This window comes from Lycorma delicatula, chromosome 9 (assembly GCF_047948215.1).
Source record: "Lycorma delicatula isolate Av1 chromosome 9, ASM4794821v1, whole genome shotgun sequence".
Classification (NCBI taxonomy): Eukaryota; Metazoa; Arthropoda; class Insecta; order Hemiptera; family Fulgoridae; genus Lycorma; species Lycorma delicatula.
Window position 1 is genome coordinate 129,300,314 of NC_134463.1, and position 27,096 is coordinate 129,327,409.

At 31.7% G+C, this 27,096-nt stretch overlaps 1 protein-coding gene across 5 annotated transcripts in view; it reads right to left on the minus strand.

Moving 5' to 3' along the window:
* The window catches only part of Vha100-2 (V-type ATPase subunit a family protein Vha100-2), a 314,412-nt gene that overhangs the window by 25,699 nt on the left and 261,617 nt on the right, over positions 1 to 27,096 (minus strand). For all 5 annotated transcript variants that reach the window (XM_075375901.1, XM_075375897.1, XM_075375899.1 and 2 more), the window contains 5 exons: positions 26,471 to 26,647; positions 19,734 to 19,946; positions 16,039 to 16,189; positions 11,330 to 11,469; positions 4,573 to 4,812 (listed from right to left, as the gene is read on the minus strand). In XM_075375901.1, coding sequence (XP_075232016.1) covers positions 4,573 to 4,812; positions 11,330 to 11,469; positions 16,039 to 16,189; positions 19,734 to 19,946; positions 26,471 to 26,647 — 921 coding nt within the window. The remainder of the gene's footprint in view (positions 1 to 4,572; positions 4,813 to 11,329; positions 11,470 to 16,038; positions 16,190 to 19,733; positions 19,947 to 26,470; positions 26,648 to 27,096) is intronic.

The window sequence follows — 27,096 nt, forward strand, 5'->3', positions numbered from 1 at the left end:
TTGGATAACAATCATCAAAAGTTTATTTCAGTAATATATGATGTGTACATGTCAAGAAAACAAGAAAACTTAAACATGTAAACAAAAGTTCATAAACAATTTATATAGAAAATATATAAGTTATAAAACATGAAATACGAGGGATATATCTCTTAAGTAAAGATGGCTGGGAAATTTCTGTCCTTAAGGTTGGTGAACCTGTGTCTTTCATGGCTACGCTAGTAATGTACACTACATTGTTTTCTGTAAGTTGTCACGCTATAGTATCTTTGATTACATGTGAGTGTTATTACAGTATAAAATGAATAGGAAAATCGATGCTGCCGCCGACTGTGAAATACGTGGAATCATATGTTTTTAAACCATTAAAACATTAAGCCAGCTGAAATTCATAGGCAGTTGGTTGCTGTGTACGGTGATTATGTAATGAATAAAAGAAACGTGCTAAAATGGTGTGAAAGGTTTAGAAATAACAGATTAATGTGTATGATGAAGAACATTTGGGGAGGCCCTCAATAATCACCAAGGACTTGTTGAAACACGTCAATGATGAAATCAGAAAAGATTGTCGCTCAACGATTTCTGACCTGGCCCTTCTTTTTCCTGATGTTTCAAGAGCTGTTATTGGTCGCATTGTTCATGACTATTTAGGCTTCAGAAAGGTTTGTGTACACTGGGTGCTGCACGTCTTAATGGAACGTCATAAAAAAATCAGATTAGGATATGCTTTATAATTTTTGATGCGCTACACAGAAAAAGGTGATGAGTTCCTTAATTCAATTGTTACCAGTGATGAAACATGGATTTTGCATTACATGCCATTGAGAAAACAGCAGTCAAGTGAATGGCGTCATCCTCAATCACCAATCAGACCAACAATGGTCAAGCCAAGCCATTTGGATGCAAACTGATTTTGATGCAACTGACCACAGTCTTTTGTGATCAGTTTGGCATACTGTTGATTGATTTCATGTCACATGGAACAATTATAAATGCAAAAGCCTATTGCAAAACTCTACGTAAGTTACAGCGCGCCATTCAAATCTGTGACATGGATGGCTGACCAACGATGTCATCTTGCTGCACAATAATGCAGGTCCACAAGTTGTGGGTCCAATAATGATTTACTGAGAACATTTCGATAGGAAATTTACGATCACCCACCATGTAGTCCGTCTTTGCTCATTTTGATTACCATTTGTTTGGGAAATTGAAGGAATTTTTGGGAGGTAAGCAATTTGCGGGTGATAATGAACTTGAAATGCTGTTAATCAATGACTAAATGTACTGGCGGCAGAAGAATACATTGAGGGTATATTGAAGTTGGTGTATTGCTACGACAAATGTCTTAATTCATGTCACAATTATATGGGGAAGTAGTATAAGGTAATTAATTTAAGAGAAATAAAAAATATTTATAAAGTTTTAAGAATGAATTTTTTTACAATGAAACTGTCTTTACTTTAGAGATAACCTCTTGTAAAATATTTTATAAAAAGGTTTTTTGATATTTCAGTTAATTTTTTTAATCAAAACATTTTTTGTTGTAATAAGTACATTCATTTTACTAAAGCTCAATTTTCTATGACCACTATACAAAAAGTCAAAATTTAAAATTAGTGAAAACTACCACCCTTCCCTTTCTTTTTAATTTTGTACAAAATTTAATGACATCAATGGCTTTCATGGAAATATTTTGAACAGTTTTCAAAGAATTTATATGAGCCAGTCAGAGATATTAACACACATGCCTACATATATAGGTTCAAACATTTTCAGAAATTTCTACAACTTTTTTTGTGTTTTTTTGAGTAAGAAGGCCTTAAAAAACAATATTTTCCAAAACCCCAACACCAAACTTTAGGCTAATCACTATACTTTCCCTCCAAAAATAGGCTGCAACAGCAACAGATTTATACCCGTAAAGTAAATATAAGTTACAAAAGATATAAGGCAAAATGATAATTTAAAAAATATAAATAAATAAGTTTCCTAAAATTTTAATTAACCTGTTTTGGGTAAATAAGCTGACTCCTTATTTCATATTTTGGTGTGTATTATTTATAAGATGTATAATAATTTTTTCAAATTTTATAGAAAGATTAAGACAACAAAATCCTCAATTACATTAGAGGTATAAAATCCTCTTCTTGATTTCTTTCTATCTCACTCGCATCATCGCCTGACTCTTCTCTACACTTACATGCCACACTTTTTACTATTTCTATTATTATTTTCCTATTATTTCTTTTTATTTTTTCATGATTTCATCATCACACAGATCGAAATAAATTCTAATACCTCCTCTGAATCTTTCCTATCACAAATTATCAGTACACATTACACCACTTTGTTTTCCTTCTTCCTTTCTTTTATGGTCGGTCTTTTGAATTCCATTCACAGCAACAATAAAGAAAGAATATTTCATTCTCTTGCTCTTTCTTCTCTTCTGCTTTTTTTCTGTTCTCTCTGTCTTATAAAACAAGTCTGAATATTCTCAATTTCATCTCGGCTCATCTGTAGTTTCCAATATTTCTTCATATTTCTCGTTTTTTGAATTGCATTCAATATTACTTTTTTACCATCGTAAACTTTTGCTAGATAAAAAATGCCATATTTTTACAGCAAAAAATCTGATTCTTGTTGAATTCCTACTTCTTATCTACTTAACACAGAAAGAAAATTTTCATCTGTTGTTACACATCTTACAAAAATTTCCATGTTTAACAAAAATTACAATAATAACAATATAATTAGTAATATTTTCTTCAAATAAAGGTATAATTTATATATATATATATATATATATATATATCAAATTTTAATCATAATAAGAAAATTTAAAACCAAGAAGAGTTATTTGATTAATAAAAAATTAAAATTACACTGGTCCACATGATTTTCAGAACAGATACATTAATGAATTTTTTTAAATATTTTTTATGTTCAAATAGAAAATGTAATAAAAAATTATTTACCATGTCATGTTTCTTAGTCATCTTAGTTTAAAGAGCCCTATTATGTCATTTTTTATGCATAATAAGAATGATCTGCTATCTTGTACATAATGTTATAAATATGCCTGATTTGACTAAGTGTGTGACTAATTTCAGAATAAATAAAAGCTGCATAAAATATATTACATCATCCAGACCACAATTTAATAATTCATCGTAGAATAACTCCTAAATCTCTCTCTATCTCTATTTAAATAATAAACATAATCATTCAGTGTAGCTTTGAGAGAACTAAACTTGTATGCGGTATTTCATGTTAAATTGTTAGAGTTGAATTAGTTATTGTCAGCTTTTCAAGTTCCAGTGGTTCCGGAGGGTAAAAAGAAAAAAAAAGAAGCTTTTCAAGTTGATTGATTTCAGTTTAATTTCATATATAATAATAGAGTGTAGAAAAAGTGTAATTTTTTTTACATCAGCTTATATCTACATAATGAACTGGCAAACTGTGGACTACAAAGATTCAGCGTAGGCAGATTCCAAAAGCAATGAAAATGCTTATTGATTTTATTTTGGTTTATTGGAAGATCAAGATAAAACGATGGAAGGTGCATGTGACGGTTGCCTATTGAGTATTAAGTGTTATGTTAAGCTCACACAACGGTTGCAAGGGGATAAAGAGCATTTTCCTTTTGCTATACCTACAGTTTGGCGCAAACCAACAAATCAGTGTGATGACTGCTACTTCTGTTTAACAAATATCATTCATTTTTTTTCAAAGATGAAAGTAATATCGTATACCCAAATGTTCCATTGGCTATGAAATCTATCTGTTATCCCAGCTTTCTGGCAGGAAATTTAAAATTCTGAAGAGGTTTATTCTGGAAATACTGCAGCACAAAACTCAAAAGATGATGATTTAATCCAAAAAAATCAAATAATGAAACAACCTCATTTCACAAGTGGAATTAAACAATTCAAGTTCATGAGTTTATTAAAAAGCAAGTAGAACTTCTAGATTCATGCTTAAAGGAGTGAAATTTATTGACTAAAGATACCAAAATTTCATATTTTAGAAAACAGAACTAAAGACGACTAGATTAATATTTCATTATGATAGATATGCTATGTTCCTGTTGATACAGAAGGTTTGATATCAGATCTGGGTATTGCTTATAATGCTAATGATCGGCAGATATTCATTAAGTTGTCAAAAACAAGCTTAAAAGTGAAGCTGCTGCATAATTCAAACAAGAATCCTTCTATAACAGCAGCTCATACCGTTGAAATGAAAGATACAATTATCTTTTTTCAAATTACAGAACATATTTCTTCTATCTTCTAGAAAAATATAATAATCTCATTATGTAGATTTTCCATTTACGCAGATAACCTGTAGTTCTATCTACGGCTGGAGCTATTACCTCTAATGTATGATTTTCATTTAAAACCAAATGATTTTTTGTTGAAGTAACATTCTACTGCTTCATAATGGGTAATAAATCTAATTTAAACTGATCAGTTGATTTTGTTCAGACATGTGTTATGAATTTTAAAACACAAATAAAAAGAAAATAGATTAATAAAATAGGTTAAAAATATTAAAACAAAAAATTACCTGCCAAACAGGATCCAATCCGAATGGATACGGTTTCTGTTTATAATCTTCGGCAGATGGATTCAGTGTTAAATGATCATTACTCATTATCGTTGATAAATTATATGATGTCACACGCCAACAAGAACCAAACACATTTACTGATTTAGAGAATATGTCATTATATATTAAACCAGTATAAATTGAAAATAAACCCATCAGCAGTATAATATAGCGACCTCCAAAGAATATATTCCATATCTGAAAAAGTAGACACAATAATTAATTGTAAATAAATAAAAAATATATTGTACACAAAAGCAAATATTGTAAATTGAGATATAATATAAAAATAAGTGTATTTTATAAAAATGAACATACAGGATATTTACAACTAAAGTTTAAGGTGAAGACAGGAATGGGAAAAATTGAATAGTATGTAGTAAAAAAAATAAATAATTATATTTTAAGAAGCCTGGTTTCATCTTGTAAGTGATTCAACAAATTATTTTGTAGCCACCAAATAGAGAACAAAATCCCTCGGGATAGGTCCACAGGATGTCATCCCTTAAACATTTCTATGGTTCTCTACATCCTTAGCATGGATCTAGGGTGATCTACAACAAGAGAATTCAAATTGGGAAAAAGCATCAAGAATAAAAAAAAAGTAGTGGATGGTGAGTAAGAAGGATCCACTCCTGGAATAAGCACACTAAATGAACAATCTTGGTACCCAACAGATAGCTTCATGGCTCGCTATATATAGTGGTGTCAACCAATCTACTCATAACCCCTATAAAAATCAGGTTATTTTTACTGAGAATAGAATGGGAGCAGGGCATAACTGATGAATGACTTTGAACTGATCTACTGTTTAATTTTTTATTTTATCTTTGATAATATACTTGTGTGTCAGACTACATAACCAAAGTACATTATTTCGTCATTCCCGCTTTAATTTGAATTATTTAATTATTAAGCTTTTATTTTATATTGTATAATTGATTCACTTGAGCTTTTTTTTCTTTTCTCAAATTGGTAGTAAACTCGCACAAGTAAATATCATCTAGATACAGTATAAGTGACTTACTGATATAGTTTTGCCTTTCACCTTACATTCTCGATGGCGGTGTAGTGCCGATATCACACTTCCTAGTTTTAGAGGATATATAAAGGATATGAGTGTTTTATTCATATATTTACTTTTAATTAAAAACAGAAATAATAAACAGGTACATTGAAACCTTTAGTTTAAATTATTCTTAATAACAAAGACTCAACAGGAAGATCAAACCTACCCTGATACCTGGTAAATCCTTTCAATAAAGGAATAAATTACACGGTGGCAAATTAAATTTAGATTTAAAAAGTACTGGAAAATCAGGAGCGATTGTATGAAGAGGAAATTTGTAAAAAAAAGTTACTTTATGCAAAGATAAACAAAATTAAAAAAAAATTATTATTCAAAAGACTTTCAAATCAAAAAGAACTGCTCATAATGTGATGCTCATTTGAATTATGAAATAAATATCAACAGATATAGGGAAATTAACAGAATTAAACATAAATACAAAAACATAACTTACTAAAGTACAAGGTACCTTTTGAATGATAACTTTTAAATAATTATTCATGACATTTAATGTATGAAATAACATTAAAATAAATGCATAAAGATACTAAATATAAAAAATTACTACAAAAACTAAGTATTTAAAATGCATTAAAGAAAGTTATTTGAGCACTTATGTACATAATAAACAGGAAGAAAATTGAGGGTTCTTAAAAAATTTTTTTATTAGTTCTATTAAAATATTCACTGAAAGAGTAATGTTGTTTCTATTAAAGAAAATTTTTTAATGGTATTTTTTTTTAAAACTGGTGGAAAAAAGTTTTTAATGATTCTGTAATTTATTAAAAATGATAACAGAAATATAATAAGGCGTTTTTTCTTAAGCTGAAGCGTTGTATTGATTTACTTGAAAAGAGTTCTGTTGTCTGGTTTGATAGAAATTTATATCTTTTCTTTTTTTTAAATAAGCGACTGTTCTTCCATTTAGCAAAGATTACACGTTTATAAATAAAAACAGAAGAATATGATAATTAACATTTTTGATTTTCTAAATATCAGTCTATAGAATTCATACTAATTTGTACTAATCTGACAGCTCATTTTTGTAACTTGAAAACTTGACTTTTTGAGGCAGCAAGAAACTGTATTTACAGGAACATGTGCAAGCATAATAAATATTTAATAGTGATAATAGGACTCTTCAAAACAAAACAATATGATTTAATTTTGAGACAAACATACCTGCCTGATATTATTGATTTATTTAATATTCTCACAATTTTAAAAGATTCCTTATTACTACTTACTGAAAAAGTCTAACCGGTATTTTTTTTTTTATGGCCTTCTCTCTCACCTTAAACTTATCCCAACCTCTGTGAATAAACCTGCTCTAAGCAGGGAAGCAGGATAATCTTACATGTAAATTTAAAATCAAGTGGCTAGCTGTAAATAAAAATCTAACACAAACAGTTGTAAATATATATTTCTAACACAAACTTTTTAAAATGACATTGCTAAGTACAAATAGGCCGTGAAGTATCTAACATATATTTCAATAGGTTATGTCATCTTCTAACATACGGTATTCTGTAACCCAGCAGAGTCAAATTCTTTTTTTCTTGTTCAGACACAATCCCAAGATACCTGCAACCATCATCATGAGTCATGATGCAAGACTAATCCGCGGCAATGTAGATTAAGCAGAAATCTTTTTTGTACCATCTCTTCCTGTTTACTGAAAAGTTCTTATCAATGCTCACACCGCTGAGCAATACTGCAAAAAATCAGTCGAACCAGTGCTTGATATAAATGGAATATGGTCTTAACATTTTTGAAGTTTCTAGCTGCCCAGAAAAGTAATCCTAGGTTCTTTCTAGCCTTTGAAGGTAATTATCCATATGTTTTAGAAATATAACTTCAAATCGAAGGTAACACCCAGATCACAACACTATTGACATGTTAAATCACATAATCATGTATTTTATAGCTGTATTTCAGTCGTAGAATCATTCTTGAAGTTTTCAAGAAAATATCATGGCAACCATCTTTTCAAGATTTTACTTCATTCCGCAACCCAACGTCCATTTCTATACTTTATTGATGTCCTGCTAAAGTAACAAATAATCTATACAATTCACTTCTGTACAGCTTGATGCCATCAGCAAACACTTAATCAGGATCTTATGCTCTTGCCAATATCATTGATAAACAATACAAATAGCAATGGAACCATGAGGAAAACCAGAAATTGCCCTATATTGAGTGGACAAAAAACCAGATGCTTTAACTTGAAGATTCTTATCTATCAAATAGCACTGTAGCCATTTCAATGTTACCTGTAACTCCATAGTGTTTAATCTTAGTGAGAAGGACATTATGCAGAACTGAATCAAATACTTTACTAAAATCAAAGCAGATCATGTCAACATGCTTCCTATTTTCAGTTTTAGGTGATCATCATATTTTCAAAGGTCATCATATAATCAAAGTGATTAACTGTAGATCATTTGGTCATAAACGCATGCTGCCTAAAATCAATATATGAGGTGTGTTCAAAAAGTAACAAGAATTTTGAAATTTCACGGGTTGTATTAGTCCGACTCTTGGGATTTTTTTGTTATTGTATTGGTAAACATGTCTGAAAAGTGTCAGTACATTTTTAGACATATTGGATGTTTAGTCTGTTGTTTGCTGTCAAAAGGATAACACGTATTTTGGTATGATCAGTGATTTTTTATTTGTATAAATAATGGATCAGAGATTTGTATTAAATTTTGCTATAAGAATGGAATAAAGTGTAGCAATGTTTTAAAAATATTAAATAGTCTGCTATAAGTAAAGCATGGGTTTACGAGTGGTATAAGCGTTTCCAAGAAGGTCGTGAAGACTTGAAGAAGCTGACAAGTGCCCTGGACCCTCCCCTCCAACACATCAACAACTGATAAAAATGTGAAAAAAGTGGAAGAAATGATTATGAATGATCGCCAAATCACAATCAGAGAAGTCACTGATGATGCTGACATAGTTGGCTCATGCCATGATATTTTTTTGGATGTTTTGGGTATGAAACATGTGATGGCAAAATTTGATCCAAAATTGTTAAATTTTGAACAAAAAGGCGAATGGAAGATATGATATTGAAAGTAGGGCTCAATCATCCCAGTGGGGGCATTGTGGATCACCAAGACTGAAAAAATCTCGACAAGTACGGTTGAATGTGAAGATGAGCATAACCTTCACATTTGACTGTACCAAATCCAAACAAAGGAAACTCAATTAAAAATGAAAGTAAAATAGTAAACATCAAATAATTATCAACTTATTCTCATTGTGTTCTTTGATTTTAACGGCATAGTGCATCATGAGTTCTTGCCACAAGGTCAAATGTGGAATAAGGAGCATTACCTACAAGTTCAATGCTGTTCACCACAAAAACGGATTTGTGGTGAAACAATTCATAGCTTTTGCACCACAATAATGCACCTGCTTACACTTCATTGCTTGTTCGTCAATTTTTAGCCAAAAACAACACTGTAATGATACCCCAGCTGACATATTCATCAGACATGGCCCCGTGTGACTTTTTTTCTATTCCCAAAAATAAAGAGAACCTTAAAGGGCCGTCGTTTAACAAGTAGATGAGATTAATAGCAAATAGCTGAAAGAGCTAAACACTATTCCAAAGATCAAGTTCCAAAAGTGTTTCAGGGATTGGAAAAAGTTCTGGCATAAGTATATAATATCTAATGGGAACTATTTTGAAGGGGATAACATTAACGTAGATGAATAGATAAAATTCTTTCTAAAAACGAAAAATTGTATGTATTGTATGTATGTGCCCAAAAAGAAATAAATACAAATGCTGATGAAGTACCTTTTTAAACATTTTTGCCACCACATTTATTACAGACAGGTCTATAATTATTAATCTCCTGACAGTTTCCCTTTTTGGGAATCAGTGATGCCACAGTCCGTCCGTTTCTAACTTACAGGGAACACTCTTTGTTTTTTTTTTTTTTTTTTAGTTGTTAAGCTAAAATTGTACCACCATGACCACATCGACCGACTTTGGCACATAATTAATAATAAATGGCAGAATGCCATCGATTCCAGCCACCATATGCCCTCAATTGAAGGATGACTTTCAGAACATTATTCACTTTTACAAACAGGGCATCAAACCACATCTACAATATAACGCCCACCATTGTCAATGATATTCTGCCCGTTGTTTACAGAAGACTGACAAAGAGCTTGAAAATAGTTTCCAAAGGCCTCAGTCAGTTCTGATGTATCCATCACAATACAATCCTGGAACTTAAAAGGACAAACTCTCCTAGATTCCTGCATAAAGAATTAATGTACTTAAACAGGTTCCCAGGTTTCAACTCCAGCTCATCCTCAACCTTCTTTGCTTTGTCTAATGTGTCTTTCCTCAAAAGACCCTTCACTCTTCTTCTAAGCAAAGCGAACTCTTCATAAAAAACAACTGCACTCATCCTCTTAAACCTCCTGTGCACAGTATTCTTTCATCTTAGACATTTAACCAAATTAGCAGAAAACCAACTAGGGTTGGACAGACAAGTTGTCCAACTCCTTTCACAGGTACATGTTCGGCAATAATATAATTTAGCGACTCATTGAATTACAAACTACCGCATCAATATCAGGAAAGTTGTAAACAGGACTCCAATCCATCTCTCTAACAGTACGGTACAATCCAACATAAGTCATCTTTAGCATAATCATAGCTTGTCCTACCGCAATCTGATGTAACTACTTCTCCTATCTCAAGTATACAGAAAGATTTGACACATCACATACAAGAAAATCCTCTTTGACCTCAACATTTATTTTAATATTAGACTAAACCAAATCTAAAATGGACTTCCCACCCGCAGGAAAATGAAGATTACTTTGATATAATATGTAGTTTTCAATAAATACAAATATCACCAAGGCTTTTTCTGGGCATAAAAATGAACTTTAGCACCAAAAGAGTGAGTACTCCAATCAACAGCAGGAATGTTGAAATCACCCACCAATACAATCCTACACCTCTCAGAACTCACTTTACTACCCAGAGCATCCAAATACCTTATCAATACCTCAGGTCAAGCATCTGGGCAGAAACAGTGGTTGTCAACAAGAAAATTGATTCCATCTTTCATCTTAATCTCAATCTACATGCACTCCAGAGTTAATTCCAAGTTTTCTCTTTTTAAGCTCTGCATAAGAGCATTTACAGCAAAAAGAGAACATTCCCCTCTCACTTTACCAGTTTCACCAACACTTTTATCAGCTCTATACATTCTCCACTTTTCAAAGAAAGTTCTCATCAAATGCGTTTTATTAATGAAGTGCTGTTTTAAATTTTATTAATAAAATTTTGTTACTGAAAGTAAAGTTATCCAAAAATGTACAAAGCATTTAAATTAATTTTACATAGAAAATTATCAAACTTTTAACTATTTTCACAGTTTCTATAAACTAATATTAACATAAATAAAAACACAGAAAGAAGTTACACTACAACTATATACTTCTAATATTTTTTAATAAGATGGCTTTTTATAGTACCTATTTTATTATATACATGTATAAGAATAAAATAAGATCATCTTAAAATTTAATGAATTATTAAACGCATATAAAACAGATAACACTGACAAATGTATGAAGTACTTTTTAAATAAAACTGATTACCTCATTAGTGGATCGTTTTGCTAATAATTTCTTTTCATTCAAAACCATGTATACTCCAAAAGCTGCTAAAATTATTCCATGACCGGCATCGCCAAACATAATTCCAAACAAGAATGGAAAACTGATAATTGTATATAAAGCTGAAAAAATTACAGCAACTTATTACAATCCAAAGATAGAAAAATATTAATTAAACATAAAAAACTGGTTTTAAAAACAAAACTTACAAGTACATATGAAATATTTTTTTACATCAGTAAGTTTTGACTCAGTTAAATTTAAACTTATGAATTTAATAAATCTATTTCAATATTTACATCGGTCAGTGGAATTACAAGAATTTAGATATAAATGTTAACCTTCCCAGAATCTCTATTAGTATATAGTGATTAAAAAAAAACTATCTTTTCTCAATATTTTTCATACGTATGTTAATAAGCAAGATGAGATGGACAAAATTATTTAGAAAAAGATGTGCCCAGAATCAAATCCAATATCATGTGATTCCACAGAACTACTATACTATGAGAGCTATACTGAATAGCTGGCCTGATTTCAACTAAAAACTAACTTCATAATAAAAAAGGCTACTTTAGAAGTTAATCCCAAGCGATAATAAAATTTTTAATATGAGACATTACAACTATATATTACTATCCTGGCTATACAGTTTTAACTTATTAGAAACTAAGGTAAAACAAAATGAACACACCCTGGGATTTCTTTAAATTTGATGTTTCTTGATCCCCTTAAACTAAAAAACACAACATTTTAGAATTGAAAATTCCAGACGTCTGTATGTTAGTCTGTTTATTGACAAACATACATTTACCTCCGTACTGGATAGATCTATATGGATAAAAATTGCCATAATGACTTCTTATTTGGTATATTGATACTGTTTAATTTTTATTGCAATCGGTCAAGGGAGCAGGAGGTAAGGATATACTGAGAAAATAACACTTTTTCATTTTTTGTCATTTCTGGATTCAGTCGCACTCCTGTATTAATTAAATGATTCTACTACATCAGTATGTCATTTTGGTTAGATGTTTGGGCGATTTAATTCAGAAATGGAGGATAATAAAGCTAATATTTTGCTTTTTTCCATCAATTATCATACCTATATACTTAATATAAATATCTTTAGACTGGATTAACTGATTTTTATCAAATTTCATACGATGACCTTTTTGAGTGTGGGTTTCTGATACAATATAATTGCGGTTATGATCGGTCAAGGAGATGGGGAGATACTATATCACCATGGGTCTCATATCACAAAATTTTACTCTAAGAATAAAATAATTTATTTACCTAATTCAACCTTTCTTAGGAGGAGGATAAACTTTTGTCAGGAGAGCAAAATACTTATGAAATTATTAAAGTTAATGGCTTGTTAATAATTTTCCTCTGAGTAGTTACCTGCCAAGGAGAATTCTCGGTAGTCAGAGTTGCAGGTCTTACAACTCTGCTTTTTTTTTAAACTGAAATTATATACCTTAAGACTGACTACCTTTATATGATGACCACAAAACACAAGACACATCTCTCACAGCAATCCAAAAGCTTCAAAATACTCTTATTACATTTCTCTGCTGTAAGTTATTATCCCTTCTTGACAGCTTTTTTCAATTCATTATCACATATGAACTGTTACTGCTTAAATTTCCAACAATTTTTTGAATGGATGGAAACATTCTAAACTAAGTTTATAATGTATGATGGATGAATGAAAACATCCCTCATGTTTTCAGAGCAAATGATATGCAACTGGAGAACATGCAGTTAGTATATTAATAATATTTTCTTGCCCACCCTCATTACCAATCAAACAGATTATTGAAACAACGTATATTTTTAAAAAACCTTAAAAAAGTAATAAAAATTGGAACTTCTGGAGCGTTTTAGGGTAGGTATGAAATTGATTTACAGAACAAAAAATACAGATCTCAAAGTTCATGGCCATTAAAATGTAAGCAGAAAATTTTTATATACTTTCCTAGTTATATAGGAGATGTGAGAAATGAAATAAAGTAACTGCCATTTTATATTCATTGTTATACTATATCCATGTAAAATAGAATATATTTATATTCTATCTCAATATAAAATAATAGTTTCATTATCTATCAACAGATTATGTAATAGCAGCACAGCAGCAGTTCCGTTTTATTTCAATGATCAATGTAGTAAACATATATCTTTGTGGTTTTAATGTTTAGTTACTGTTTATAAAAATCCGTTGTCTACAGCAACAATACAATGCACGCGTACAAGTGCACGCACATTCATTTTTGACTAAGAAAAGATGCATTCCATATTTAATTTTTTCTGGATTAAAAAAATAAAACAATGTAAAATTGATGAAACAATTATAATATAAAGACAAGATATTATGGACATCAAGAATCATGTTGTCCATTTGAAATGTTCAATAATTGTCTATCATCCACATCTGATGAACATCATACCTGAAGACCGGCCTCATCAGCAACAAGCAATAATGATTGGGATACATGTTATTCTTGTTGGGGTTTTTTAATAAGAAATGACTATCAATGCTGTTCATTATGAGGAACTCTTGTACATCTTCATCAGGGACTTTATAACAAGGGTCCAGGAAGATTTTCACGAGTAGTCACTCTTTAGAACGATAATATTATGCGCATGTTACAGAAACCACTAACTCTCTTTTGAAATTACACCAACGGGAAAGCCCATTGAGCCCCTATAAATAAAAATCTATTAAAAAAGAAATATCTCTGAATACATTCTGATATGAAGTGAAGGAAGGGTCCAAATTCCAAATTATTCTTGTAGGAATCGAATGGAAACTTCTAGAGACACATTTTAGAAGTTAATTTACTACTCGAATAAATACAAGGATGAATCAAATATAAACCGGAGTATTTGTTGTCGATGAACGGCTAATGGAGAAGGGCTTGGCTTCTCAGTGTTGTACGTAGGGATGCATAGAGGGGATCCCACTCTTAGAAAGCCAGCTCAGTACTTTTTTCTAATCAATATCACCATGTCAGAGCAGAAGGTATCATTGTGTGTTGCACAATGTATTATTATTAAATTTCTCACGGCGGAAAGTGTGAAACCATCCGAAATTTTGAGAAGAATTCAGGCACAGTTTGGAGAATACACTTAAAAAGATTCAAGTGTATGATTGGCATAACCAGTTTGCAGAAGGACGAGAACTAGTTGAAAATGAAGGTCACCAACGTTGCTCAAGGAGAAGTGCTACTGATGAAAATGTTATCATAGTTCATCGCCTTATCAAGAATGAACATCGATTAACGATCGCAGAAATTGCTTCTGAGATCGGAATAAGCTACGGCAGTGCTCAGGCAATCATTACTGGCAATCTTGGATTTAAAAAAGTGGCAGCACAATGGGTTCCTCGTCTTCTAACTGAAGGTCAGAAGCTCTATTGGCTTGAGGTGTGCCAGCGGTTGTTGAGTCATTATCAAGCTGAAGGAGAATTTTTTTGTATCGAATCATGACCTGTGATGAAACTTCAGTGTAACATTACATCCCAGAATCAAAACAGGCAAGATGGAGTGGATAAAACAGGAGAAACTGCATTCATTAAAGCCAAAACTTGACTGTCAGCTGAGAAGGTTCTAGCCACAGTATTTTTTGATTTCAAAGGAGTTTTGCATGTAGATTTTCTTCATGAACATCATACAGTGAATTCTGTGTACCACTGGCAACTGTTAGATGAAGTAAAACTTGCATATTGTCTCGCTGCAGAGACTCGCAATAGAAGCATGGCAGCTGGAATGGGAGACCACGACTAAGGGAAGATCCCTGTACAAGTTTATACGGGATCTGGGAGGATGGTATGCCTCGTTCATTTTTAAGGACAACAGGTGCCCAGGTGCTCACCAATAACGTTAATTTGAACCAATATCTGTTTTGGTCCGCCTGGCAGCTGATGAGCTGTGGAGGGAGGTCCCCTCCCTCAACAGCTGGGAGCTGGGAGCTGTGTGCGGGGAGGTCCAGTCAAATGAACACCTGATGTTCGACTGCCCTGCTCTTGGGGGGTCAGAGACCAGGCCACCCTGGAACTTAGAGGACAAGGGGAAAATTGGACACTTACAAGCAACGAGTCAATGTGGCGAAAGCCGCATTGTCGGACCGTGTGGGAGTTCCTTGATGCGGTTGCTTTGATCAACCAACATCAGTAGTTTGCTTAAGGGAAAGACTCCTAATGCACTGCTGTGGGAAGTTAACCTAGAGTTATATGGCTGACCGCCAACCAATTAAGGCTCCAAGCGCTTTAATATGGTGGACATGTACTTGCTGGTATTCAGCGACCTAGGTGTGGCAGCAAATTTCTGTCTAGGCGAAGTAAATTTTAATTTATGAATATCATGTATATTTTTAGTAGTTGACAGGGTGCACTTATCCATTTTAGTAAATATACGACAAGCGAGCAGTTGGGACATGTAAGCTGGTGGTGTATGGCACCGCACTCAGTCCATTCACGCTTTTAGGTTAGCTCTAGCGGCTAGTTAGGACACTGGTCGCTAAACTGTTTCGAGGCTCAGTAGCCGATTATAGCACAGACATTTGGTCTTATGCTTTAGGGCAACCAAATGGGGTGGTGATGGGAGAAATGCCAAGCAAACCAATAATATTCTTCATATAATGTACAAAATGCAAAATTTACACTGTCTAAATGTTATACTGACCAGGATTAACTTCTCTATAAGCTGCAACTCCATATGCATCAATCAATGTCTGAAATCCTTGTGTAAATCGATTTGTCCTGTTAAAAGTTGGTGGAGCCTCAGATGTTTCGATAACATTTAAAAATGATGGAATGGAACTACCAACTTCTTTCTAAATGTTTAGATAAAACAACAAAAAGAAACAGAACTAAAAATTAATAAATAAACAAATAAAAAGAACATAATGAAAATACTGTAATTAAAATAAGTTATCATAGTAATAAAAATAACCTTAATGCATAATAAATAATATATTTGTGGAATCACCAACTTGGGAAACTATTCAGCTTGTAGCATTGGTAACCCTTTTGCACTGTTGCGGTGAATTTTTAGCCAGATACAACTAAGATTTTATGAATTATATAATAAATTAAGATGTATTATAATAATATAAAATTAGTCAGCCTCACCACAGTTTTAAAAATTTAAGAAGAAAAGTTTTGTAAATTATGATTTTTTTTACTTCAGAAATGTTTGAAATATCTTTTTATTTTATAGTTCTATATATGTTAAAAAGTTTTACATTATATCACTTTCACAGAAGTTTCCTTCAGAGGCTAGACACATTAATCATAAAAGATTTTTGAAACATTTCTGGAACCCATTTCAAGAAAAGGAATCTCTTTAGCCGTTTCATTGCATAAGCAATATCATTAAAACCTTTTTGCAGTATGTACTGCTTTCCTATTAGAGTTAATTAAAAGTAAGGAAAAAACAAACATCAAGTCAATTGGTGCTAAGTCAGAAGAATACAGTAGATACTATTAATATGTTATATTAGTAAGTTTCTTCTTGGCCAGCATAAATCAATATGCTGGCAAGATTTTTTTTTTAGAAAAATTGATAAAACAAATGAAAGTCATTATATTTTCTTTGTTATACTTTCTTTTGTTGTTGAAATCAAATTAATAAATGGTTATTTAAAATAACTCAATGTTTTGACAATTTAAAATATACTCTGTTTTATATCCACAGCATCACACTGTATATGTAGTTCTGTTTACATTGTTTTAAATTTGGATTAGTTATCTCAGAGATGGATTACACACATCAGATAATAATTTACAAGTTTAATAGCAAAATAATCATAGCATCACAAATAAAAGCAAGGATATATATTTTAACGAATAATTATTTGATTGATGAAATCAAATGTAAAACAAGATAATATTAAAAAAAAATTTATTTAAACCTAAAACTGGATGAATATTTTGATTGTTAAACAATCATCAAAAGGGAATAAATAAATAAATGATCAAATAAAAAACTAATAATTGACAAATATAAACAGTTCTTACATAATACTATGAAAAAAAATATTTTTAACACTTTTTTAATTAAAAAAAAAGCTATTGTCATTTTAGGCCTTCCTAATTGAAAGAATTTTTAAAATATTTAAATCACTGAAACTTCGAATTTAGTATTAAAACCAGTTAAAAATGTACAAAATTTTCACATCATATTCCTATGCACACAACGTGTAAGCACAATTGATGAATCTGTTACATAATAGAAACAGATACTTTTTGTTAACAAACTCCTACCATGAAAACTTCTTATAATATTACTGAAGGGACCGACATAAGATAGAATGAACGATAGATAAACGATATAAAAGAATGTTACCAAACTAACACAATGACATTTATTTAATTAGAAACAAATTTAGAAGGCCTACTTTATTCAATAAATTAAGTAAATTATATACTGTGTGCTGGTTGTAATTTTTTTTGTTACAACAGATTTACCTATCACCAATTATTTTTCTACATCATGATTTATGGAATGACAAAACCAATGAGAAAAGAGTTCTGTAACAGTTCAGCATTTTATTACAAAAAAATGTGAAACGGATCATGAAATGACATTGTTGCAGAGGAAGAGAGAGAAAGTTATCATAAACCAAATGTCTGTCAATGTGGAATAGCTTCATATTCATGGTTACAAGATTACAATATTACAATATTGTAATATTGAGAATATTGAGATTACAATATTCAATCATGTTAAAATTTATATACACGGGGTGCCTACAATCATTAAATTCTGTGAAAGAGAACTCGATTTTAATCATAATACGATTAAAGTCTGAAACAATTAGTCAATTATTTAGTAGGTTTTCAAAATGGTTGTCAGAATAGGTGAGTCAAAAGGAAATATAATGTCAGGAGGTACTGATTCAGCTATGGGTATTCAGCAGAAAAGCAGGCAAAAAAATTTGTTTTCTATTTGTGATTCCAGATCATAGCCATGATTTCTTAATGCCGATTGTTGGAGTCATGCAGACCCAGCAATAATAATAGTGACTGTTAAGCAGTGCTTTTATAATGACATCATCATCAACTAGTGTTCTGCCAAGCAACAGGTTCCTTTCACCACCACTGTCTCATCCATTTCTGTCCCAAAACTTCTCCTTCATTAGCAATTCCTTTCTGATCCTTCTTATGGAATTATCAAGATTCCACTTTCTCTAACAACACATCCTAACCGGTTTCCTTTTCTTTTGTGAACTTCTTGTGTAAGTGCTTTTCTTTAATCCTGTTCATTTCCTCATTCCTCACTTTATCCATCCACCTTACATTCTCCATCCTTTTCCTTATCTACATTAAAAAAGCCTCAATCCAGTCACTCTCCCTCATCGTCCGTGTTTCACTTCCATACAACAAGACACTCCATACATATCATTTGGCTAACTTCTTTTAACTCTTTCAGACTTTTACTACATAGTAATTTCCTCTTCTTTCTGATATATACAATCGGCCTCAATATTTTACAGTTAATCACACTGAAAGTTTTGTTGAACCAATATCTGGACAACATACACAATCTGTTAAAAAGATTAAGGAAGTCTACCAAATCTCAACATAAATATAACAATGGCACAGAAAATGCCATTTGAATATTTTTGTATGAATTTTGTATGAATATTTTGTATGAATTTCCATCATTTTCTTTCAGACATAAACCCATCTGAATAGATTTTACAATACATTAGCAATTATTGACCTCCCCAAAAGCTAAGTTAATTTTTTTCAACATAAATAAGTGTTAGACTTCTTGCAGAAAAAGATTTCAAAGTGGGAGCATAATTATGAAAAAGCTCAGAAAAAATAACCAAAATTTAATTGTAATGTAAGTTTTTCATTTTTTTAAATTAATAATTCACGACATAAGCTTGAAAAGCTTGTGCATGGGAATATGGACTCAAAGGGGCAAGTGTAGTTAATTACACATAGAATACTCATTACAACCCACCGGGTTGGTCAACTGGTGAACGCATCTTCACAAATCAGCTGATTTAGAAGTTGAGAGTTTCAATGTTCAAATCCTAGTAAACACAGTTACTTTTATACAGATTTGAATACTACTAGATTATGGATACCGGTGTTCTTTGATGGTTGGATTTCAATTAACCACACACTTCAGAAATGGTCAACCTGAGACTGTACAAGACTACACACTTCACTTACACTCATATATACCATCGTTATTCATCCTCTGTAGTAATACCTGACGGTGATTCCCAGAGGCTAAACAGGAAAAAAGAATACTCATTATTACAAGGATAATGAGCAGGGACAACATTAACACTAACTGTAATATCTTCAAAGCTAATCAAAACTCTGATTATCTAATCAAAACTCAGGTTAACTTACAGCTCCATCTGCAAGAACTTTTCTAACAAATGGAAGATCTTTAACAGGAACCCAACACTCAGCGATAAGACACTTTTTGGTTACATCCATATTGAACAAATTCATCGTATGATATATTGCTTTCATTTTACGAACCATCACGGTCCAAGTGTGCAGCTGTTTTGCGACTGCGACCAATACGCGTTGTCTATGTTCTCGTGTTTGGTTTAACACCTAAAAAAACAAAGAAATTTGAATAAATATTAATAATTATATTTATCATTATAACATTTCACTATAAACTTGACAACAGCAAAAATATAAAAAGTTAAAACAACAACAAAAGTTTTCTACTGGAACTTTTGTCTATTCAAAACACACGATTAACTTTGGCTATCATAACAAAATAAAAAGTATATAAATAACAACAACATACATAAAAGCTACATACTGAAATTAAACTACAGCAAATGTAAAAAGAATCGGCTCAAGTGATAATAAATAATGATTTCACAAATACATGTACAGTAGATCAGTTTTGAAATTTCGTAAATAAAAAAGATAAAACTTAACTTTTATATGTTATTCTGTAGTTTTAATTAAAATTTACAGATAATATTTGACATTATTTTAAAAGTTTTAAAATTATAGTGTGTTTAAACGATATACCTCTCGTTCACTAGTGCAATGAAACATAACATCGATTTACGTTACAGCAAGTTGAGTAGTAGTTAAAAATAGTCCCCATGAACATCCAGATATATATCTGTATGCAATTTTTATTTTTCTTGAGGACTTTCACAAGTTGTTCAAAAATGTAATATATTCTTAGTAAAATCACAAATACCAGTTTGAAGTTTCTAGAGGCTATGGGATTTCCTTGATAAATTATTACTTTTTACATAACAGCAGAAATAAAAATCTGAAGGGATTAAGTCTTAAGTCTAGAGAACAAGATGGTCACAAGTCCTTAGAATGATTTAACCTCTGTAAACCTCTTGCAATAAATTCATGTCTGTCTGGCTCAATGTACAGTCATGCTGTTTTGTTGAATCAAGCATTATTAATTTAATCCTTGGCTAGTTCTCCTACAAAGTGGAAATTGTTTTCACATTAACAAGCTGAATTTACTGTTTCTGTGAAGAATATTGGGCCGACTGCTCTTCTGGATACTGCAGTCCATATCCTAATCTTCTGATCATGTAGAGAAAATTCACGTATGGCATGTGAGTTGTTAGCAGACCATGAACATGAGTTCTGTACATGTATATATATATTTACATATGTATATGTACACATATTATATATGTACATATTCTGATAAATGGAACCATGCCTCATAGAAAACACAGTCCAAAATATTACATAAATAACTGTTGAAACTTATCACAGTATTGAATTTGCTTTCCACAGTCTGTGTTCAATAACTTCTGAACCACTTTCATTTTATAAAGGATAAGATTGAGCTTCTTACAAATTACCTTGTGTGCAGCTGCAACACTGATGTTTTTTTGTCGAGTCAACTTTCAGAAGGACTTGTTAGGATTACATATCATAGCAGCTGATATGTCTTGCAGTTTTTCTTCATTAATACTGATTGCTACCACTTCGCTCTTGGTCCTTCACTGATCCTGTCTCACTAAATTTTTCAATTACCACTTTTACACTATGTCAATTAGAAACCTGTACCTGGAAGTCTAATGGAAAACTGATCTTTCAACATCTACGTGTATTCACCATGCATACAAAAGATGTATTCAATGAGAGACAATCGCCATTCTAAAATTTAATACTATTCTGAGCACACAGAAAGACAGTGTGTCAATCATTCAGAAAATGAACAACAAATAACCAGATATACCTTCTCAACTCAAAGTCACCAGACTGACTTCCTTGTGGAAGTAAATGGCACACAGCACAAGATTACTAACTTTTGCAAGAAAACATTACTCAGAACGCATGTACATAATCCCTCAATATATAAGTGTTTATATACGTGTACAATTACTTTTCGAATGCACAATATAAACAATTTAAAATTGCGATAGTTTGACTGAAATTAATTATAAACTGATCTCAGTAGTTTTCTGTAAACATATTTTTAAATGGATTTCATAAAAATATTGGTTTAGTAGTAATATGAATGCTTTACCTTAAAATTAAGCATTACTTTTTACAGAAATCGGTCTATTAGTTATTTTATTATTGAGGTAATAACAATGCAACTAATAATTAATATGGGTAATACCTTAAAAAAAAACAAATTATTATCTTCAAATGGTTATGATTATTATTGTCACTGATCATATACAAGAACAATTTGGTCGCAACACAATAAGTAGCTAAAAATTGTTATTATTAACTAACAAATTTATCAGGATATTCTAATAATGTTCAGTTGAAAGTACATATACCTGAATGAAAAAATTGCTATTGCAGATGAATTTTTTAAATTAAATTAATAAAACAGTTTCAAAACTTTATCCATCACAGTCTCCATCATTTTACGTTGATTTTAAATTGTCGGAATTGAATTTGTGCTGACCTGACAATTCCAGTACCAAATTTATTGCAAAATGCCCATCAGATTTTGGAATTCTCTTCTTTTTTTTTTAAAAAAGAAGAGAATATGGGCACTTAAAAAATTATTTAATCAAAGTGGTATTAGCCAGTGTGACAAAGCATTAGATGAACATGTTAAAATATCAATTTTTTTTTTATTTTTTTTGTATTATGTTTCTTTTCATTGTATATACATATACAATTTTACATTCCATCAAGATAGCAATCTTTTTTCTAAGCTAGAAAACTTAGATTCTATTAAATTTACAACTTTATTATTGAAACAATATTCAATATATAAAAAATCATGGAATATCAAACGATTAAATTAAATTTCCCACAAAGAACATAAGATTAAGCTAGCATCTGTTTTTCACAAACAGATAAAACATGTGGAATAATAATAGCAAAACAGTTCTGAAAAACTAGCAATACACAAAATAAAGATTTTAATTAAAATATATTAGTAATCTGAGGTATAATAAGAGAATCAGGATCACTGCAAATGAGGAAAAACTGTTTGGTGAGCAGAAGTCCAGATACAACAGATGGCATCATATAACTTAGAAGATTGTAATGGACTGCCCACACAGTTATAATAGAGGAGGAACTGTAGCTGAATATAAAATTGATGCCATTCTCTTAAATTACACTGAAGAGAATACTAAGAATCAGACAGATGTGATGTTAAAAAAAATTCAAGAAATGTATGTATCAAAAATGTATGTATCACCTCCTCTATGAATCATGAGACCTTGCCGTTGGTGAGGGGGCTTGAGTGCTCAGGGATACAGAGTAGCTGGACCGAAGGTACAACCATATCGGAGAGGTATCTGTTGAGAGCCAGACTAAGGAATGATTCCTGAAAGAGAGCAGCAGCTCTTTCAGTAGTTGTTAGGGGCGTGAGTCACAATGACTTAAACGGCCATATCAACATCACTCAGTCCTCTGAGTACTGCGCAGCTGAAAGCAATGGAAAACTACAGCTGTTTTTTTTTTTCCAAGAAAATGTGGCTCTCTGCATTTTCAAAAGCAATAATGGAGGCGCCTTCCTTGGTAAAATATTCCGGAGGTAAAATAGTCCCCCGTTCGGATCTCCGGGTGGGGACTAATAAGGAAGGGGTCACCAGAAAAGTAAAAAATAACATTCTACGAGTCGGAGCGTGGAATGTTAGAAGCTTAAAAAAGGTTGGTAGGCTAGAGAATTTAAAAAGGGAAATGGATAGGTTAAACGTGGATATGGTAGGAATTAGTGAGGTTCGGTGGGAAGAGGAAGGCGACTTTTGGTCGGGTGACTTTAGAGTAATTAACTCAGCGTCAAATAATGGGCAGGCAGGAGTACGGTTCGTGATGAACAAGAAGATAGGGAGGAGAGTGGAGTATTTCAAGACGCATAGCGATAGAGTCATTGTAATAAGGATAAAATCAAAACCTAAACCGACAACGATTGTTAACGTCTATATGCCTACAAGCGCCCATGATGATGATGAGGTAGAATGTGTATACGAAGAGATTGATGAAGCAATTAAACACGTAAAAGATGAAAATTTAATAATAGTTGGAGATTGGAATGCAAGCATTGGAAAAGGCAAGGAAGGAAATATAGTGGGTGAATACGGGCTGGGCAAAAGGAATGAAAGAGGGGACCGACTTATAGAGTTTTGCACGAAGTATAATTTAGTAATTGCCAACACCCACTTTAAAAATCATAATAGAAGAATATACACTTGGAAAAAGCCAGGCAATATTGCAAGGTATCAGATAGATTATATCATGGTTAAGCAAACATTTAGAAATCAACTCGTGGACTACAAAACTTACCCTGGAGCAGACATTGATAGCGACCATAATTTGGTGATAATGAAATGTAGATTGGGGTTTAAAAACCTGAAGAAAAGGTGTCAGATGAATCGGTGGAATTTAGAGAAGCTTGAGGAAGAGGAGGTAAAGAAGATTTTTGAGGAGGACATCGCAAGAGGTCTGAGTAAATAAGATAAGGTAGAAAATGTAGAAGAAGAATGGGAGAATGTTAAAAAGGAAATTCTTAAATCAGCAGAAGCAAACTTAGGCGGAATAAAGAGAACTGGTAGAAAACCTTGGGTTTCAGACGATATATTGCAGCTGATGGATGAACGTAGAAAATATAAGAATGCTAGTGATGAAGAAAGTAAAAAGAACTATCGGCAATTAAGAAATGCTATAAACAGGAAGTGCAAACTGGCGAAAGAAGAGTGGATTAAAGAAAAGTGTTTAGAAGTGGAAAGAGAAATGAACATTGGTAAAATAGACGGAGCATACAGGAAAGTTAAGGAAAATTTTGGGGTACATAAATTAAAATCTAATAATGTGTTAAACAAAGATGGTACACCTATATATAATACGAAAGGTAAATTCGATAGATGGGTGGAATATATTGAAGAGTTATACGGAGGAAATGAATTAGAAAATGGTTTTATAGAGGAAGAAGAGGAAGTTGAGGAGGATGAAATGGGAGAAACAATACTGAGATCTGAATTTAAGAGAGCATTAAAAGATTTAAATGGCAGAAAGGCTCCTAGAATAGACGGAATACCTGTAGAATTACTGCGCAGTGCAGGTGAGGAAGCGATCGATAGATTATACAAACTGGTGTGTAATATTTATGAAAAAGGGGGATTTCCGTCAGACTTCAAAAAAAGTGTTATAGTAATGATACCAAAGAAAGCAGGGGCAGATAAATGTGAAGAATACAGAACAATTAGTTTAACTAGTCATGCATCAAAAATCTTAACTAGAATTCTATACAGAAGAATTGAGAGGAGAGTGGAGGAAGTGTTAGGAGAAGACCAATTTGGTTTCAGGAAAAGTATAGGGACAAGGGAAGCAATTTTAGGCCTCAGATTAATAGTAGAAGGAAGATTAAAGAAAAACAAACCAACATACTTGGCGTTTATAGATCTAGAAAAGGCATTCGATAACGTAGACTGGAATAAAATGTTCAGCATTTTAAAAAAATTAGGGTTCAAATACAGAGATAGAAGAACAATTGCTAACATGTACAGGAACCAAACAGCAACAGTAACAATTGAAGAACATAAGAAAGAAGCCGTAATAAGAAAGGGAGTCCGACAAGGGTGTTCCCTATCTCCGTTACTTTTTAATCTTTACATGGAACTAGCAGTTAATGATGTTAAAGAACAATTTAGATTCGGAGTAACAGTACAAGGTGAAAAGATAAAGTTGCTACGATTTGCTGATGATATAGTAATTCTAGCCGAGAATAAAAAGGATTTAGAAGAAACAATGAACGGCATAGATGAAGTCCTACGCAAGAACTATCGCATGAAAATAAACAAGAACAAAACAAAAGTAATGAAATGCAGTAGAAATAACAAAGATGGACCACTGAATGTGAAAATAGGAGGAGAAAAGATTATGGAGGTAGAAGAATTTTGTTATTTGGGAAGTAGAATTACTAAAGATGGACGAAGCAGGAGCGATATAAAATGCCGAATAGCACAAGCTAAACGAGCCTTCAGTAAGAAATATAATTTGTTTACATCAAAAATTAATTTAAATGTCAGGAAAAGATTTTTGAAAGTGTATGTTTGGAGTGTCGCTTTATATGGAAGTGAAACTTGGACAATCGGAGTATCTGAGAAGAAAAGGTTAGAAGCTTTTGAAATGTGGTGCTATAGGAGAATGTTAAAAACAGATGGGTGGATAAAGTGACAAATGAAGAGGTATTGCGGCAAATAGATGAAGAAAGAAGCATTTGGAAAAATATAGTTAAAAGAAGAGACAGACTTATAAGCCACATAGTAAGGCATCCTGGAATAGTCGCTTTAATTTTGGAAGGACAGGTAGAAGGGAAAAATTGTGTAGGCAGGCCACGTTTGGAATATGTAAAACAAATTGTTAGGGATGTAGGATGTAGAGGGTATACTGAAATGAAACGACTAGCACTAGATAGGGAATCTTGGAGAGCTGCATCAAACCAGTCAAATGACCGAAGACAAAAAAAAAAAAAAAAATGTATCAAAAACTTGAAAAAAGAGACAACCAACAAGGAGTAGAGTGCTCATTGTGCACTCTATTAGGCCTACTTACAGAGTAATTAAGTTAAGAATCGAATAAACAAAGTGCTAATGTGGCATTATCTAAATAAAAGAAAAGATTAAACAATATTATGATTCTAGTTACTAAACTGGGCGTACCAAATTAAGATCTTCCAGTCGAGTTTTCACACCTTTTACAGTTTCTTGGCGTTCCTCATAAGAACTAGGACATGGATAAAACGATGCATGGAAACCGGAGCACACCTTCTTAACACGACTCTTTAATTGCTCACCTTGGAAGAAAGCCACAAACACAGTTTTGAAGATTTCATTACCCTGCAACCAGTAACTGAATGTAATAAAGAATAAAACATATTTATTTATTTTATTATTATATACACAATTTTCTTACTAACTTTTTTTAAGTAAGATATACGTTAAAAAAATAAATAAATATTATCAAATTTAAATGGAAAAATCACTCTATATAATAAAATTACAAAAAATTAATAAAATTAAAAATACACCATAAAATTATAAAAAATTATAATTTTATAAAAATAAAATCTATTATAATAAAATTATAAAAAATTAATAAAATTAAAAATACACTCTATATAATAAAAATTTTAAAATACAGTAAAATATTTAAATACATTAAAAATTGATATGCTATATTGATGATGAAACAAAATCTACATGATACCAAAACAATTTATTTGGTTTTTTTTTATCTTTGTAAGAAATTAAAATGGCATTCATTTATCAACACAGCTTACTTACTG